Raw genomic sequence first — 19,582 nt, 5'->3', positions numbered from 1 at the left:
GCCAAAACTGTTTCCAAGAAGGCCATAACTCTAGGACCTGCAAGAATGAGACTGTTCGTCTGCCAGAGCAACCAAAGGTCGGTTTTTGTTTGACTTTAATACATTGATTTGTGTTTTGTTCTAATATATTGTGAACTGATTTAAATTTTATCAGTCAAAACGGGGGAGGCCTCGCAAGACGCCACATAGTGGCACCACCACGGTTCGACGGAAGGGTAGAGGAAGAGAGCGTGCTGGAGCTGGACCTAGTGCAGCAAACCCGGATGGAGTAGTCACTACTCAACAAAGTACAACCTAGTCATGAAGATGTTCTTTGTTTGGGTTTGTTCATTTTGAGTTATTTGGCTTGTTTTGGTGACAATTTGAGACATTTGGTGTGTTTTGTTGACATTTTGAGCTATTTGGCTTGTTGGTTACAATTTGAGACATTTGGAGATATTTGGTGTGTTTTATTGATATTTTGAGCTATTTGGCTTGTTAGTGACAATTTGAGACATTTGGAGATATTTGGTGTGTTTTGTTTTGTTTACATTTTGAGCTATTTGCACAAGGCGGTGTTACACACAGCAAAATAACAATGACGACGATGAGAACCACGGTGGCCAGAATCCTCCATGTCCAAGTGCGCAGCAGTCGAAGATGAAAATTTTGAAGTAGAGAGCTAGAACTAGAGCTAGGAGAGCTTAGAAGTGGCTGTTCACGGATGTCTTGTTCTTCAAGGTCGAGCTCTTTATATATGTGAGGCTCTGATCCCTAGGGTATCCCTCTGGTGATTTTACGCCCTTGCCCTTTAGTAAGACTCTTTTAAAATAATCTGCTCTCGCTCCATTCTGCTCCTGTCGCCAACTTTTGATTCTCCCAGGTCCGAACGACGACTTTTGATTTTTGCTTCAATTCCATCTCTTTTGCATCTGCCAGGTCCGGTAACAACAACTCCTGGGTCCGGCAGATTTACTTCGCACCTAAACTCAATAACGCACATTAGCGCCCCAAATGCACAGAATTTTTACCCTAAACCGATGCATGAAACGAGCCTTATCAATCTGCATTGAAAATTTCATAAAGTCTACAACGAAGATAAAGTTGGGGATACATTAGAAATTCAATGTAAAATCCTAGACATAGGTGACATACATTAGACTATTACATAATCTGGACTATTATAGTCTAGATAAGAAGCCACACCACAACACATAAACACAAAATGGCATACTTCAAGTTCCGGTTCTGTCAACGCAAATTTTTAGCCACTATTTGGAGTAATTCCAATTCAACCTCTTTGGAACGGACTTTCTCTGTTAGCATATCATGCATAGCAACTCTCGCTTGCAATGCTTTTTGCATGATGTCCTTCTCTTGATTCGGTGACAAAGATGGGTCAATCCAGCGGAAGAACTTGCAGTCGTCCTCCTTCCAAATATAGCACCGGTAGAAACGTCGTCCAGGATTTGCATCCGTCTTCGATGTTACAACTTGAGCTTCAATTCCATTATTGCAAACCACGACTTCTGGCCTTGGCCAACTCCTATGGCTCATATTACACGACGATGTGGACATCCTACACACACACAAATGATAAACACAAAACACAAACAAGAGAGAAAAAATGACTCTAAAGCTCAATAAAATCAGACAACACAAGCGTCTGTAATGAGATTTAAAAATCAAGTCTTTGAAATACTGCATCATGTTTTGTCTAGAAATATGATTAATCTCATGGTAAAGTCGAGCAAGTATGTATAATTGGCAATTTGGCATGAATTACCTCATTAAAAATACATACCGCACACATGAGATGCTCCAAATCCAATTAAATCACTAATAATGTGCTTCCATGGTTACAAGAATAAACGCAAGAACAAGAATAAACATACAAATTGGAACAAACTAAATATAACCCTATATCGATTTGAACTCACAATTCGAATAGAATCCCAAATCGATTTGAACCCACGATTCGAAATAGAACCCTAAATCGATTTCCATAAAAGTAGAATCAATGCAATTCGAAATAAACCCTAAATCGAATTAATGCAATTCGAAATAAACCCTAAATCGAATCTAACTTTCAAGAAATCTAACCTCATTTTTGTCGAAATTGTCTGGATGGTGATTTTCGGATGGTGATGTTCTCTCGATGCAGATTAGCGCAATTTTTCCCAGATATCAGCGCGATTTTGGTGAAGATAGAAATTGTAGTTTTATTCTTCCAGAAATACGTATTGAAATATAATATGAGGTTTTTTAATATTTTTTTTAGAATAACACAAAACGACGTAGTTTTGTGTTCCGGCTACCTAGTCATGCTTCCAGCTGCCACATAAGATAAGTTAATACTAGAAAATTTCAGGGTCGGGTCACTCGGGAAATTTGCACAACCCGACAAAGTTTGTGATTTTTCGTGCAACTTTTAAAGTTCACGGGAAATACCGGCCTTTTGTGAAAGTTGTCGATTTTTGAGGCAGTTTACCCTAATAAAAAAGTAAATATATTACTACTACATAATAAAAAAAAGGAAGAGATGTGAAAACAAACTTGAGTTTGCTGAGAATCGATCTCTAACCATCACTATAATAGGCTGAGATGGAAGCCAACTCCACTACTAGATTGTTTGGAAAATCTTTACTATGAATAATACATAGTCATTCTTAAAATAGTTGGGGTTCCATGGGTCCCCCATGTCCCTCAATAGGTCCGCCTCTGAAGGCGTGGTACTTAATATCGGAGGATTCAGCTGTTGGAATGGATTAGACGAAAAGTGGTTTCTGGGCCTGCGTCGCCACCGTCTACGATGAGTTCAAGCCGCGAGGCACGGCAAACCGGAATGAGGACCAGCTCCGAAAAAAATGGAAAAAGGATTCAAACCGCCGTCAGCAGGTTCTCGGGTATCCACCCAAACAATCCCTGCCTAGCTGAAAGTAGCCGCCACAAGGCCGACATAAAGGCTCTTTCGTACGAGATGTATAGAGAGAATGAGAAATATCCCAAATTCACCTAGTGGAGGGATATCTCAATCTCAGGGATTCAATGAAATTCAAGGCCGTTTGTGAGGAAGAGGTTAAGGCGCCGCCAAAGCGGACGAGACTCGGAGCATCCGGGCACTACAGAAGCAGAAGCAGTAGTGGCTCACAGTCTATCGACCTCAATGAAGGGGTCGAGGAGGAACTCCCCGCCATACTTTCTCGCCGCCGACGTCCACCCAACCAACAATCCATTATTCGGGACGCGAGAACCAGTTCTTCTTCTTCTGGATCCCGTGTGGGAATGTCTGCCCATACTTCTTCTTCTAGAAGCAGCTGATCGAGATCTGTACCGTTTGACCAGCGAAACCAACCCGAGGATCAGGCGGACGTACGAGGCTCTCATAAATCGGTTTCCGATGACGAGGCGAAGGCTGCTGGGGATGCAGGTGTTGTAACGGATTTCGGGGATGACACCAAGTGAGCCGACGATGTTTTTATGTAATTCTTGTTGTATAATTTTCCAAAATTTATAATATAACGAAGATTTGGTTTTAATTTTTTTAATGAATTATTTTTTTTTCAATTTATTTTTATACAATTAATTTTGTTCTAGTCCAATTAAAATATATCAACAACTAAAAAAAATGTGAGGCATGGTTGTGTTGTGGCTGTACGTGGTTGGACAAGTTTTATGTGGCTGAGGCATGGCTGTGATGACCGGGCGGACAAGTTTTTCTTGTGGCTGAAGCGTGGTTGTTTCACTATTGTGGACACAATCTTATTTTACCAAATTTCTCATTAAAACCCGTGCTATCCACAAATAGGACTATTTTTTGTGGACGGAGGGAGTAGATGAGATACATGTTTCCCTGAATTATGATACTTACACCACCACTCCCTAATTCATTCCCATATTAATATACTCCCTCCGTCCACAAGAACATGCACTCTTTCCTTTTTAGTCTGTTCCAAAAGAATATGCGCTTTTCAATTTTGGAAACTTTTTTCTCTCTAATGAGGCCATTTGCCACTAACAATACTTTAATTATTTTTTCTCTCTACCTCTCTCTTACTTTACTAATTTTGTATTTCTCTCTTACTTACTAATTTTGTATTAAAATACGTGCCGCACCCAAAAGGCGTATTTTTTGACGGAGGGAGTATTTAATACACCATTCATTCTCACCAATAGGGCTGTCAAAATGGATATCGGAAATTGGGTACCCGATATCCAAACCCGAAATATCGGGTAATTGGATACCCAGTACTCGATTTTTTGGCTTTCGGGATCGGGTTCGGGTATAGGATTTTTGGATTATTGGGTATCGGGTAATCCGATATCCGATCGGGTATACCCAAATTACCCGAATTACCCGATTTTTTAAATTTCCTTTAAATTTAATAAATTATGTATCTATTTTATTATTTAAAAAATCAAATGTACTCCCGAAATCCTTACCTCTTAAGTCACATTTAGGGTTAAGGTATAAATTGTAATGTTTATTATGGAGGAAAATATGAATTTTTTAGTTCTAATAATTTGTAATTTTTTTTAACTTAAACTCGAACTACTTCAAGTTTGTATTTCTAAAATTTTGTAGTTAATTTTCTTAAAAAAATAATTTAAAAAAATATAGAAAAAAAATCCACAATCGAGACTGGATACCCGATTTTTTGGGACTGAATACCCGAGTCGGGTAACTGGGTACCTGAAATCATTCCTCGGATTGGGTATCAAGTATTAGATTTTGGGAAATTCGGGATCAGATACCCGAAATTTTTGGATCGGGTATCCGCGGATATCCGATTTGACAGGCCTAGCATCAACCTTCAAAACTCTAAATTAAATTAGATCACAAGAATATCAAATAACCATTTTACTCGAAATTTAATTCACTGACTTCACAACATTTAAAACATTAAATTCAAAAAGAATTAGAGTTCGAAATTTATGATTCAAAAAGTGGGGTGTTATAGTTTGAATGTAGTTTATTGTAGATGTGCATTAATTGTGGTATTGGGTATATATTTTACTTCATGATTTTATGGATATGAACAACGGTGGAAGATATTCAAAGATATAATTCGGTTAGATGTTGTACTTTCACATGAACACGTAAAAGAATGTTCCTGATTTAATTAGTGGGAGTTTATGTACTATTCTCTCTGTCCAATAAAAATAGAGACTTTGAGAATGTCATACGTATTTTAATGCAAAATTAGTAAAGTAAGAGAGATGTAGAAAGAAAAAATGATTGAGGTATTATTAGTGCAGAATGAGACCCACCTCATAAGAGAGAAAAAATACTAAAAATGGAAGATGACTATTTTTGTGTGATGACTCAAAATAAAAAAGAAAACTATCTTTAAGAGATGACGGAGTACTACTTTTCTAAATGTTCAATGGTGTGACTCTCCAGATACAAAGTTGTACCCTAATGCTCTGCTAGCCAAAGAACCTGCAATTTTAGTTGTAAATTAACAAGCATGATAGATTTGATGATTTTTTATGTACTTTCTCCATTTGTTATTTATAGTCCCATTTTAATTGGGCACAAATTTTAAGAAATTACTCCCTCCGTCCCCAATTAAGAGTCACACTTTTTCATTTCGGTCCGTCTCCAATTAAGAGTCACACTTCATTTTTACCATAAATAGTAAGTAGGTCCCACATTCCACTAACTCAATTCACTCACATTTTATTATAAAACCAATATAAAAAAATGGGTCTCACGTTCCACTAACTTTTTCAACCAACTTTTCTTTACATTTCTTAAAACTCGTGCCCGGTCAAGGAGGGAGTATTTGATTTTATAAAGAAAATTGGAAAAAGGACTTAGTGGAATATAGGCCCCCACTTTTATGTACTCCATCTGCCCCAATTAAGATGACACACTTTGCTTTTTAGTTTATCTCTAATAAGATGACATATTTCTGTTTTTGTTAACTTTGTCTCTCCAATTAATACACGCAACAACTTTTTTTTTTCTATCTCCAATTAAATATTCAACTCTCTTTCTCTATATATATATAATACTTACACTCACTCTTTCTCTCTCCAATTAACCACATTAACCAAAACTCCTAAAATACCGTGTCAACTAATAAATGTGTCATCTTAGCCGGGACGGATGGAGTATTTGTTTTATAATAAAATGTGAGTATAGTGGATTCGTTGAATGGTGGGTCTATTCATCCAAAATGGGAAAAAGCAAATGAGATTCTTAATGATGGATATCCTAAAATAGTAAAATGAGACTTTAAATTGTGTATGGATATAGAGAGGGAGTCATTCATCAAATTTGATCCAATTTGAATCTGAATTTTATTTTGTAAATCATTGCAATAGTCAACTGAATCTTCACTTAATTTGTGTTTCTGCTTCTGAAATTTACCATTATGTCACACACACATTATATATGGAGAGGGAGAAGAGGAGAGAGAGAGGGATCACCCATTTATAACTTTTCTTTTTAACATTCGAATATAATAATTTAATAAAATATAATATATTAAATGAAATAACAAATGAATAAAATTAAAGAGTGAAACATAGTTAGATAGTTAAGTGAATAATCAATATATTTTAGATTTGATAGTAACACATCTAGAATCAATATATTTTAGATTTGATAGTAACACATCTAGAAGTGAATGAGTGATGAATTGTAGATTTGATAGTAACACATCTAGATAGTTTAGTGAATGAGTGATGAATTTTAGATTTGATGCTTTAATATGGACCCAACGAGGAATATGTTAGGAATTTAGGATCTAGATACAGCAGTGGATGTTGTGCTCTAATACACACATTTTATTCATAAAGAAAATGTTAAAATATTAAATTTATTTTATAAAAGATAATAACTTGTTTGTAACAGCACTCCTGCTGTGGCTTTGAGCACAGCAGGGGATCAAACCTAGGAATTTATTTCTAGATTTGATGCTTTATTATGGGACCCAACTATATGAATATGTTAGGAATTTATTTTAGAGTTGATGCTTTATTATTTGACTCATGTATATGTTAAATTTGATGCTTTATTATGAAATTTATCATTTTTGAGCCAATGAGGATCACAATTATAATTTGTAAATCATTGCAATTGTTAATGCATCCAAAAGTATTCCGATCATTTTAGTTTATATGAATAATAAAGTAATTTTAAGATCTTTTTAGTTTATACGATCTGATGCCTCTCGTGCGAACTAAAATGATCTAAAATAAACGTACGTGATGTTAAAAATGACCAAATAACAGGAATTCATATTTACGTTTATTATTCGAAGGTAGAAAAGATAGAGATGCAAAAAGAAGTACTCCCTCCGTCCGGCATTAGGAGTCCCGGTTAGACATTTCCATAAAAAGTGAAATAAAAATATTATAAAATAAAACACTAAAAATCACAAGTAAAAACACATCCAAAGAATAAAACAAATAATAATGCAAATGAGTCTCATATTCCATTATCACACACTCCAATTATTACACACTCAAACATTTCTTAAAACCCGCATCCAACTCAATCGGGACTTCTAATACCGGACAGAGAATCCAAATATGGATATGGTAGAACATAAAAAGAAATGGGTATGATTACATCTTGTTGTTGGTGGTGTTGGTGTTGGTTCCATAGATTTGAACATCTTTGCCGTTGTTGGAGTGTGTTGTTGTTGACGATGATGAAGCTTGATTTTTCTGATAGACTTTGTCCGCAGCAGTTGCAAAATTAGTACTAAGTGTTGATATTGCTATCACTTTGATTGAGCGTGGAATGACCAAAAACTGCATCAATTTGTGTTTTCTTATCGAAATTGGAGAGGCAAGGGTTTGAAGAATGGAAATTATTATTCCCATACACTAAGTGCCCCATTATTCAGTGAATCAATTAGACTAAATGTAATTGATTTACGAAGCTGTTGATATTATAAGCCTATTTATAAAGTGTGATCGAAGTAAATGTCCAACCCCCCCAAAAAAGAAATAAAACAAGCAAACTAAATAAATAAAAGATAAAACTTGGCTACGTTACAAACCTTGGATATGCTATCATGACTATGTATAATCAGCCAAAGTCAATATATTAGTAGGTGGGAAAATTGCTAAGATATCATTGCGTTAGAATGAAATGCTAAGTATTTCCAATTAATTAATTGATGTTAAAACTTGTTTCAAGCAATTTATGACTTCAAATTTGATGAATCGTGAACACGTGAAGTTGGGATGATTAGTGGATTGAAGTTGGTTTTGAATATGGTGAATTCACGTGAATTCGTATATAATATAGCTGTCGTTCTTTTGCTCAAGGAATTGATGAATTGATTGTGTATGAATATGAAATATTTAATTCTATTATCATTGTACCTGTATAGAATGAAATTAATTGATACGTATTTTATTGAGATTTGGTTTTGATTATGCTATATTTCCATAAACCGTAATCATGTTTCCATAGTTTTGATTATGGATATATTTAATTAATTAATTGTCAATTCATATCTGTACGTTCTCTACCGAGAATTAATGATTTCCATGTTTGAAATATATTATTTCCATATTGATTTGATTTATTATATGGAATAGATTTGGGTATATTGACTGTGTATATATTGTATATAAATTGCGTTTGAATATATGCATCGGTGAATTGAGATTTCAATTAAATGTTTCATGCTTATGAATCTACCGAGACGGTGGAATGAATGATTACATAATTCAATTCTCGTTTTAACATGTATTTTGATTATATTATGTTTATTTTGCAATCACCAAAGTGAGGCAAAATAAGGAGATCTATAATCAAACTCATATTAAATTTGTTTAAGCAATTAATCTCTATATGTTCTTGATTATATTATGTTTATTTTACAATCACCAAAGTGAGGTAAAATAATAGTTTATAATCAAATTAAGTGAAAATATGCTTAAGCAATTAATCACTATACATTCTTGATTATATTATGTTTATTTTGCAATCACCAAAGTGAAGTAAAATAAGAAGAGTTTATAATCAAGTTGATATGAAAATCCATTTATGCAATTAATCATCATGCTTGTTGTGGCTATTCATTATCTAAATAGTTTGTTTGTCATAAAAGGTCTAGATTCCCAAAGGAAATAGTTTTTGCGACATAATAAACACTAATGGAGTTAATAATATAAATTGGTGTCGATTACCCAAAGGTAACGCCAATTTATTATTACTCAATTATTGAACTAAGATATGGATAGTAAAAGCATGATTTTTATTATTGTATGAAGACTACCCAAAGGAGTTTTCATAATTGCCTCATGATATGGGTTTTCAAATTAATGTTCGTGTTATTATTCAAAACTTCTATATGTGAGCATTCATTTCTTAATTACTCCTATAATGTAAAAACATATATTTTTTGCTACTAGTATGTTTACCTCAAACGTTCCCCAACTTAATGGAACCAACTTCTTTGCATGGAAAGAGAAACTTAAGTTCACTCTTGAAATAATGGACTTAGACCTAACACTGTTGAATGATAAGCCAATTATTTTATGATCAAAGTAGTTGGCTGATTACCATAATGCTAGGGAAAAATCTAACAGAACTAAGTTTACAGTTCATTAGAATGTTCGTTGCACATAAAACCTCTCAACGACTGGCATTGCAAAAGAATGTTTGTAGAATGTTGAGGATCGCTTCACAACTGCATATAACTCTCTTGCAGAAAAACTTATGAAGGATCTCATAAGCATGCAATACGATGACTATGTACGAGCATGTGATGAACATAAATAAAATCTCTTCTAAGCTGGAAAAGTTAGGATTACAGGTGGATGAAGATTTCTTTGTCCAATTCATCCTAACTTCCTTACCTCCTTAATATAAACCATTCCAAATTGATTCACTGTACAAGATTAGTGGACTCCTAAAGAATTGGGAAACGTATTGGTCTAGGAGAAGCATAAGATGAAGAAGTATGGAATGGGTGTATCTCATGCTCACATTGCAACCGAAGGAGCGTCTAAATGATAATATTCATTCGAATTTATCATTCTATGGCATAAAGGAACTGGATCATACTTCCAGTGAAAGAATTAAGAGGCTTACAAAGGATAATATTCATTCGAATTTAGACTTTACAAAGCATTACCGTTTGTGTGGATTGTATTAAGTGTAAACAAACCAAACACAATAGTAAAAATGCCACAAGAAGCAATGAGCTCCATAAAATTATACATACAAATATTTGTGGACCTTTTGATGTCTCGAATTTTGGTGGAGAAAAATATTTTATCACCTTTATTGATTATTTTTTTCGCGTTATGAATTTATTTATTGCAAGAAAAATCTCAGGCACAGTTGAACATTTTATGACTGAGGTTGAAAGGCAATTAAATAGAAAGGTGAAAATTATTCGATCTAGATGTGGTGAATTTTATGGTTGTACCACTAAAATAAGTCAATTACATGGACCTTTTGCCAAATACTTAGAAAATCATGGCATTTATGCTTAATATACTATGCCAAGTACGCCTCAGCAGAATGATGTTGCTGAGAGACGAAACCGAATTCTCATGGAAATGGTTAGAAGAATGTTAATTCTACCTTACCTATATCGTTGTGAATTTATGCTCTTAGAACCGCTATTTATGTATTAAACCGGGTTTCTAGTAAGGTTGTACCAAAGACTCTCTTATGAACTTTGGACAGGTAGAAAACTTAGTTTGCAGCACCTTCATGTTTGGGGCTGTCCAACGGAAACTAGAGTATACTCTTCGCAAGAAATGAAATTGGATTTTAGGCAGTTAGTGGTTACTTTATGGGTTACCAGAAAAATCCAAAGGGTATAGGTTTTATTGTCCTAATGATAGCATGAGAATTGTGGAAACTGGAAATATATGATTCCTTGAGAATGGTGAGATCAGTAGGAGTTTTAACACTCATAATGCGGTCATTAATGAAATAAGGGTATAACCTTCTTCCCTCATTTCCTCAAGAATTAAGTGTGCCAAATATTGTTGAACAGCCTAACAATATTTGAATGACCAACCACTTAATGATGATGCCAAAGTCATTGAACATGGGTGTGGAAGAAGCATCTACAGAAGTGCCATTTCTGATGACTATGTGGCATATCTCCAAGAATCCGAATGTGATATAGGAATACGTAATGATCCAGTTTCATATTCACTAGCCATTAAGTGTAATAATTCTAATAAATGGATTGATGCATGATAGATGAGTTAAAATCTATGGATTAAAGTCTGGGACCTTGTCGAATTACCCGATAAACAAAAGTGTATTGGGTGTAATTGGGTCTTCAAGACCAAATTCGACATAAATGGTTTAATCTAACGATTTAAAGTCAGACTTGTTGCCAAAGGTTATACTCAGAAAAGATAGCATTGATTGTAAATAGACTTTCTCTCAAGTATCAAAGAAGGGCTCACTTAGAATCATTTTGGCACTTGTAGCCCATTTTGACTTGGAACTACATTAAATGGATGTGAAAATTACTTTTCTAAATGATGATTTGGAAGAAGAAGTCTACATGAAACAACTTGAAGACTTCATTAAGAAAGAAAATTTAGTCTGCAAACTTAAGACATCAATTTATGGATTGAAACAGGCTTCTCGACAATGGTATTTTAAATACCATGACTCTATTACTGCTTTTGGTTTTAAAGAGAACACCGTTGATCGGTGCATATACCTCAAGGTTAGTGGGAGCAAGTTCATATTTTTGGTTTTGTATGTTGATGATATATTGCTTGCTAGTAGTGACATTGGATTACTACATGACACTAAAATTATCTCTCTAAAAATTTCAACATAAAAGATATGTATGAGACATCCTATGTCATAAGATAGAAATATCTTGTGATCAATCACGTGGACTCTTGGATTGTCTCATAAAAGCTACATAGATCGAATCTTTTAAAGAGATATGGCATGAGTGCATGTTCTCTAAGTGTTGTTCCAATTCATAAAGGTGACAAATTGAGTTTGAATCAATGTCCAAAAACTGAATTAGAACATAACGAGATGAAAAATATTTCCTTATGCATCTATCGTGGGAAGTTTGATGTATGCTCAAGTCTGTAAGCTTTGCGCTCCAAATTGTTAGGTCGTTACCAAAGTAACCCTGACATTGAACATTGGAGAGCTGCAAAGATAATAATGAGATACTTAAAGGGAACAAAAGATTTTATGCTCACATTAAGGAAATCTGATCAACTAGAAATGATTGGATTTCCATTAAAGCTAAATTTATGGCTTGCTTTGAAGCATTAATGATTGCAAAATTTTATTTCAGGCCTTGGTATTGTCTCCTTAATATCCAAGCCCTTGAAATGTATTGTGATAATAGTGCAATCGTATCTTTCTCTAAGAATGACAAGTATTCAAAGGAGCTAAACACATGGAATTAAAGTTTATTGTCATGAAAGATGAAGTTCGGGAACAAATAATATCTATAGAATATATAAGCACACAGCTTATAGTTGTTGACCCGTTGACTAAGGCGTTACCGCCTAAGACATTTATGGAATAAGTTAACAAGATGGGTCTTGGGTATGGAAACGTCTAATCTTTATGTTTCCATGTTGGTTCAGACACTTAAGTTATAGATATTTTGAATTCAATAAAGTTGTTTCTACTTTTCCTGCATATACTTATTATTTGATATGCATATGTACGTTTTTAGTATTAATGCAGGAAGTCTTGAAATAAGACAATTATGGACATTGTGTCACTTATAGATTATATTAGTGGGGTTATTGGTGATGTGGTACATGGAAGGAACTATGTCGAGTGAATGATATACGCCCGCCATGACCCACATTAGTAGTCTCTCTAATATAATACTTATGTTTATCAATGATGAAAGTATTTATAAAGTCCAATATTATGCGCGCCTTTATGTTTATTATGTCTATTTTACTCGTGGCTCTGTCAAGTGTGACAAGTGGGAGAATCGAAAGCTTTGTGTCCCACATGTTCTACAAGTTATATCGTGTTTTATGTTCACATGTGACATGCATTTTAAATAGAATTGATTTTAGTATAATAAATATATTTAGTATAAGACATACTATGGCATGTATGGTCACGTGGATGCATGGTATATAGATACGGTAACGCATTAACGCCTTTTCAAGATGCACATGTAATTACGTAAAGAGCTGAAAATCAGGAAGTTTAGATTCATCAGTCCCACCGTCAAAATCTCATTCATATCGTACTCAACCATCACCATAAATTCATTTCATAAATATTAGACATTGTTATCAACTACAATAAAATATGAGTCTAACCGCGATTTCTTTAGTACTTTGACGTAATCAAATGCAAATTCTAAATATTGTATAAATTCTAAACTATGATCTAGACTATTAGTAGTTAACAGATTACAAAAATAACATCAATAGAAAAATATTAACACAGTGCCAACGGTTGATGCTGTGTTAAAAATGTGTCGAAACTGTATTCAAAATGAGTCACTCGCCCCTTAAAAGGCCTTATAAAGGGGAGGGTTATCCATACTTATATAGATGAGCTAAGGATCATCACCAAGTTGACGTGTGACAAAATTTAAGGGTTTTATAACACGTCCCCTCACGTGTTGGCTAGAATGACACATCGGACTTCCATCACGTGGGTAGGAAAGAGAAGAGATAAAGACATAAAATCCATCATCGATTTGGGTCCGCTCTGATACCATATTAGAAATGGGCCACTCATCTCTTTAAAGGCCTTATAAGGGGGAGAGTTATCCATACTTCATCACCAAGTCGATGTCAGACAAGATTTACGAGTTTTATAACAAACTGTGTTGACATTTAATGTTTATGTTATTTTGTCATTTGTTGACATTTTCTAACGATCCAGATCATAGTTTGGAGTTTGTACAATATTTAGAGTTTGCATTTTATTTATTTTTAAGTAATAAAAATCAATTCTAATGGTATTAAAATTAATAATTATGAATTCATATTACCTAATTATCTACTACACTTTAAAATCAATTTTACGCATTATACAATGGTATTAAAATTAATAATTATGAGTTCCACGTATTATCAAAATATGTAGGAATTATTTAATTACTATTAAACAAATGCATTCTCGCTGTGGCCGCGCCCAAGGTTTATTTGAGTTTCAAGTTCAAGGAGTAGTTGTAATTCAAATTGAGGAATGCGTCTGTCGGACAATGAGGATGAACGCATGAGAAGAAAGACGAAGGCTTTTGGCAAGCCAAGGGTTGTACCTAGTAGTGCTGCCCGGGGACGGTACCATAAAATTTGTAGTGTTAATCTTCCTCCCTCTATTTCTCTAATTTTCCAATTTATTCCCTTTTTCATTTCAACTTCGAGCTAGAGTTGCCGTGGGGTCGAAAGCGAAGCTGTAGTGGGACGACGAACAAATGAATGGATTTTTTCAGCATCACCAAGGACCGACAGTGGGGTCAGCCAACCCCGCCCAACCCCACCTCGGTCCATCATTGGCAGCGACATAACCATAAATTTAAAGAAGTCGTTGCTGAAATTTAACAAGAGTGCGACACGACAATTATATTATTTTCGAGCAAATAGCCTATTCTAAAAGTACTAATTATCCACAGATGACATATCTTGATTGTAAATTTTTGGATTCGAAGTAAATATTAGTATTCCCTCTGTCCTCTATTAGAAATTTGATTTGAGTTTGACATGAGTTTTAAGAAATGTACAAGAATGTGAGAAAAGACCGGAGAATGTGGAATCTATTTTTATATTACTCCCTCCGTCCGCGAATAGGAGTCCCGGTTGGCCATTTTCATCCGTCCGCCATTAGGAGTCCCGGTTAGACATTTTATCTTGGGAGTATAAAAAATGACCCCACTTTTCCCTTAATTTAGAAGCTGCAATTAATTTTAATCCACTTTGATAGCAAATAATAATATAAATGGGTATCACATTCCACTATCACACACTTAAATTATTACACTCAAACTTTTCTTAAAACCCGCACCCAACTCAACTGGGACTCCTATTCGCGGACGGAGGGAGTATTAGTTTTATAATAGAATGTGAATAAAATGAATTAGTGAAAAGTAAGACCATTTAGTGTTCGTTTGATAAGAAAGATGAGATATGAGAATATTTGCAAAGTAAGATAAAAAATGCAAACTTTGTGTCAAGATAAGCTCAGATTAGAGTTTTTTTTGTTGTTGTTTGGTAGACAAGAAATGAGGCGGAAATGCTATATGACCAAATTTGTGAGATACATAACCTTGTATTTTGAGGAAAAATTGCAGGCTTGGTTGAGCCATATAGGATAACACAAGCTTACATGATATGTTAACTATGATACCAAACACTTGAAAATAGTCATACAAGTACATTACCAACTTATCAAACAGGTCCTTATAGTAAAATGAACCAAGACTCCTAATGACGGATGAACTAAAATGGTAAATCGGGATTTCTAGTGGTGGATGTATGAAGTAATACTTTATTACTATATTAATAGTAATATAGTAGATATTATAATATTATAGAGTATTGGAAAATAAAATAGTAAAATATAAATAAAGTATATATGAAATAGTACTAATAATTACAGATACAATAAATTATTGTACTCAATTACCGTATTACTACAATTATTATACTGTAAAATTAATGACAAATTTTCATATAGTAATTGAAAATTTGTATTCTCTCAAATATCGAAACTTTGTCAAGAAGGATTAAAATTTGAAAAATAAAATTACGACTGTTTGCTCTCTCTCCTCTCATCTCTCTCTTTTATGCACTGTCCCTTCCACCTTCCTCAGTAAAAACTGAACGGCCGGTCCTCCTCTGTGTAAATCGGCGGACGGCTCCGGTATGTTGGTTCCGTCAGTCGCGATTGGGCTGCCATGGTGCTGCCTCGAATGAGTAATTGAGAAGATGGTGTGGGTTCATGTTTAGAATGGAGACCGAGAAGCCTCTCGCTAAACCTCCGCCGCCGTTCCTCTCAACAGCCACCGCGTCTTCAGGTAATCAAATTGTATTTTCTTTTTTCTTTATATAGTTTACGTCAATTTGATTCATAATGTTTTTGCTATTGTGAATTTAGAGTTGATTTTGAGAAGAAGAAAGGTTGATTCGAATTTACCAAAAAAACCCTCTCTTGTTTTTGAACTTCCTAGGAGCCTCACTTATTGAGTTGGAAGTAGTTTAAAAATTATGAATTTCATCTGTGTTTTGTTTGATTGATTGGACTAAAACAGAAAAATAGAAGCTAAATCATTCATGCAGTTGTCAGTTTGGTACATGGTGATGTTGCTCATTTTCAAATAAACATATTGATATCATGTGTGGTAAGAATGTTGACGCTTCGCATGAGGCGCTGAACTAGAGTTAGATGTGTAAAGTCGTGTGACATCTACGTTTGCTTGTGTCTTTGTTACAGACTTGGTTATAATTGTATGCCGCCCCTGTCATTGCATCAGTGGCTCAAAATGTGGCCGAAACTAGAGGAAAGCTTTGGAGATTGTGAAGGGAGATACACTCTGGGGCTTGTCAAGAAAATATGGGGTATGTTTGCTTGAGTTTTACTCTTTTGTTGGATGAAAAAATTATATTCCTGGAATTTGATGTTTTATGTGGGTAATTTGTGTAGTACCTATCCAGGAAATTAAGGAAGCTAATGGGCTTACAAGTGATACCATATATGCTGGGAAGAAGCTTGTTATTCTCCTTCCAAATGATGACTTTTGTTAATGTTTCATGAGCACACCTTGCTACCTAACAAAAGTCAAGGATAATGCAGATTCAATCTCTATCAAATTCCAACAAAATGCACTGTTGCAATATATATGTGAGCAAGCCTCAATGTTGTATCCCACAAGTTATCTTTACAACCATAACCGAGAAAGAGTAAAAATGAGGAAAGGAGAAACAGGGGGAGATAAGAGCTGCACCCATTAAGGTCATAGATTCAAGAAGAACAGGTAATCACCACAACGTTCAGTTCTACCTCTTGCATAGCAATACCGATAATATGTGGAAATGAATTTATGCTGTTTCTAAACAAGACCAAGAGCATTTCTTATATTTCCGTCCTTTACCCTCTCTCTTTGATCTTGTTTCTTGACGAAAAGTTAATTAAGGCTTTCTTGTGACTTTTGTTTCACTGGTAGGTTTCATGATTTAGTTTAAATAAATTCGGAAGCCTTTATCAAGATTAAAGAAATACATAGGCCATGCATGTTTCCGTGTCATGTAATCATCGATGCATATCATGTCTGAAAAACATACTTACTTTTAACCAACTGGATGATGATGATGAAGTTCCTTCCAGCGTATATTAAGTGGATCCTAAATCCTGATGGTAAGACCACATGATTTAGATTTGTGGAGAGTTACAATGGTCTCTTGATATTTTCACTGTGCTGACCATGGATTTTGTTGATGTTTTTTTCTGTTGAGTGGGATTTACTTATTAGAGAAATAATACTAGCAAATAACTGATAAAAATTTGGTCAAGTGCTGTGTTAATTTAGTCCATTATGTATGGGTTTCGAATACATATTGTTTAATTTAGTCCATTATGTATGTGTTTGGAATTAATATTGTTTGTATTTTTTTCCTTGTTGCATTTTTAACCTTGTTTACATGCAGTCCAAACCATTGATGGGGAAAGACATCAACAACTTTCTATTAGGAGAAAGCAAGAGACAGTGTTGTGCCACTTTGTTTAATGCTAGCCTTTATGCACAAGGTCAAATGAGCCCTTTGATATATAAACCCCATTGATTGTCAAATCTTGGCATCTTAATATATCTGTTAAATGTTTTCACAGCCTCTATCCCAAGTACTTGCTAGATATGTTTCTTTTTACTTTGGCATTCGATTTGCTGTACTTGCATCTAAAAAAGAAATCATGGGTCTTGGAAGCTGGATGAGCACTCAATTAGTGTCAAGTAAAGATGCTTTCTATGAGGTTAGTGTTTTCTCTTTTTTAAAATCCCTCCCTATTAAGATCCCCAAGACAAAAAAGCAAGTTAATGTCTGTTGTGGTGTAAACAAATCATTCTGTGAGATATTATTTGCCAAGACTAATTTTAGAATTTGCATCTGCAAGTGCCATCTTGTGGTCTTTTATAATTGTAATTTCATGCTCTGGTTTATGTGCATGCCTCCAGGAATATATCAAGTTTCTGAAGGATGTTCAGGACCTCTCTCCTAGTCACATTCAACCTTCGGGTTCACTTTTGAATATCTTTTTGGAAGATTGGCCACTATTTTAAAGGTAATAGTGCGACATACATTTTCATCACTTTTGCAGTTGTTGTTGGAAGCTTGTCCCACTATTTTAAATGAATACGTCATTGGAAGATTCTTGCTTGTAAGAGATCCATATTTCGAAGTTCTATGTGTTGTTCTTTATGGCCAAATACTGATGCTATGATGGAGATTACTTGTAGTATTTTAGCATTCGGTTAGTAAATGCATAATATGTGAAAGGATGAGGCCATTTTTTAAATAGGGAACAGTCTATATATGAGTATATGTTTGCTAATCTTTTGAGGATTACAATTTTTTTTCAAAGTAACCTGAAAGCAGTACTTTTTGGTTAGATCTTATATACTGATTGTTCTAAATTATTATTCCGGATATATTTTTTCTGTTCAAAATAGTTCGATGTTTTTTCTGGTATGAATCTGGGCATGAAATTATTGAATCCATAGTCTGGTTTTGTTGTTGGATTTGTGATGATGTGTAGCCAAAATTTCATATACTATACTGTGACATCTTGTGCCTCTTAGGTTATGAATTTTTTTCTCTTATGTATGGTGTTGGATAGATTTAAGCATCAAGTAGCTGGTTGAGAATTTTGAAGTCAATTTCTTTGTATGAAATGGTAACTAATGGGTTATGCTATCATAGCAGAGGTGTCATATGCGAGCACTTCCAAGAAAACTAAAGATTATCTCTGTTGATTTTCTATTTATTACATTAACTCACCACTTCCTCTGATCTTTCTCATGATTTTAATATTTCTGCAATGCCAGAATGTAAACAGCTTGTTGCCACTTCTATGGCTGGGTGACTCTAGAAATCATATAAGCTCATGTAGGAAAATCAAATTAATGATTGGACATACATATTGGAGAAGTTTCCTACATTGGTTAATTTTAGAAACAATTTTCCTGCAGTAATTAATTTTATTACTCTTTCCGATTCGTTGATTCGAAGGGTCCTTTTTTCAGTAGTGTATATAACAATACAAATACTAAATAAGTTATGTGTTTTTAAATGGCAGGACTATGCCATGGAGCCTGATGAGAAACTAATACGAAATGCAGCACATTTGATGGTATCAAGGTTGGCAGGAAGACTTGCTAATGTAACCTTTAAGTATAGATAACCTTTCCTTTATTACTCTATTTTTTTAAATGCTAATGATATTGTGAATTTGTCAAAACATCACTTTCTATACCTTGCGTGTTGATTAAAGAGGCCCTTAAGTCACAATTAGGAACCTTTATGTGGTTCAGTATCAAGCGAGCTCAGAAGGTCACTTCAGGGCTTAGCAGGGAAGAATTCAATGAGACATAATTGGTGGATTTTGAAGCTGCTGGTTTCTCTCAACAGGTACTAAATATTG

At 34.5% G+C, this 19,582-nt stretch overlaps 1 protein-coding gene and 1 non-coding gene across 47 annotated transcripts in view; one reads left to right on the top strand and one right to left on the bottom strand.

Annotated features, from left to right (window-relative positions):
• Positions 1 to 1,081: 1,081 nt before the first annotated feature.
• Positions 1,082 to 2,181, bottom strand: LOC125213186. The gene is made up of 2 exons (XM_048113584.1): positions 2,083 to 2,181; positions 1,082 to 1,558 (listed from the first exon to the last, which is right to left on the bottom strand). Exons 1-2 carry the CDS (start codon positions 2,085 to 2,087, stop codon positions 1,231 to 1,233), a joined length of 333 nt encoding a protein of 110 aa, XP_047969541.1. The 5' UTR covers positions 2,088 to 2,181; the 3' UTR covers positions 1,082 to 1,230.
• A 13,508-nt stretch (positions 2,182 to 15,689) lies between these two features.
• LOC125216834 overlaps positions 15,690 to 19,582 on the top strand; it is a 75,633-nt gene continuing 71,740 nt past the window's right edge. For 16 of the 46 annotated variants that reach the window (XR_007175514.1, XR_007175512.1, XR_007175504.1 and 13 more), the window contains exons 1-8: positions 15,693 to 15,965; positions 16,382 to 16,506; positions 16,592 to 16,922; positions 17,593 to 17,692; positions 17,774 to 17,914; positions 18,117 to 18,223; positions 19,238 to 19,321; positions 19,473 to 19,569. This is a non-coding gene — a transcript (uncharacterized LOC125216834). Of the gene's footprint in view, positions 15,966 to 16,381; positions 16,507 to 16,591; positions 16,923 to 17,592; positions 17,693 to 17,773; positions 17,915 to 18,116; positions 18,224 to 19,237; positions 19,333 to 19,432; positions 19,570 to 19,582 lie in introns of all 46 variants that reach the window. The other 30 variants (XR_007175480.1, XR_007175468.1, XR_007175464.1 and 27 more) reach the window with 11 other exon arrangements.

The sequence above is a fragment of the Salvia hispanica genome, chromosome 1 (assembly GCF_023119035.1).
Source record: "Salvia hispanica cultivar TCC Black 2014 chromosome 1, UniMelb_Shisp_WGS_1.0, whole genome shotgun sequence".
Taxonomy (NCBI): Eukaryota; Viridiplantae; Streptophyta; class Magnoliopsida; order Lamiales; family Lamiaceae; genus Salvia; species Salvia hispanica.
Note: the sequence above shows the minus strand (reverse complement) of the source record. Positions and strands in the feature narration are given on the sequence as shown.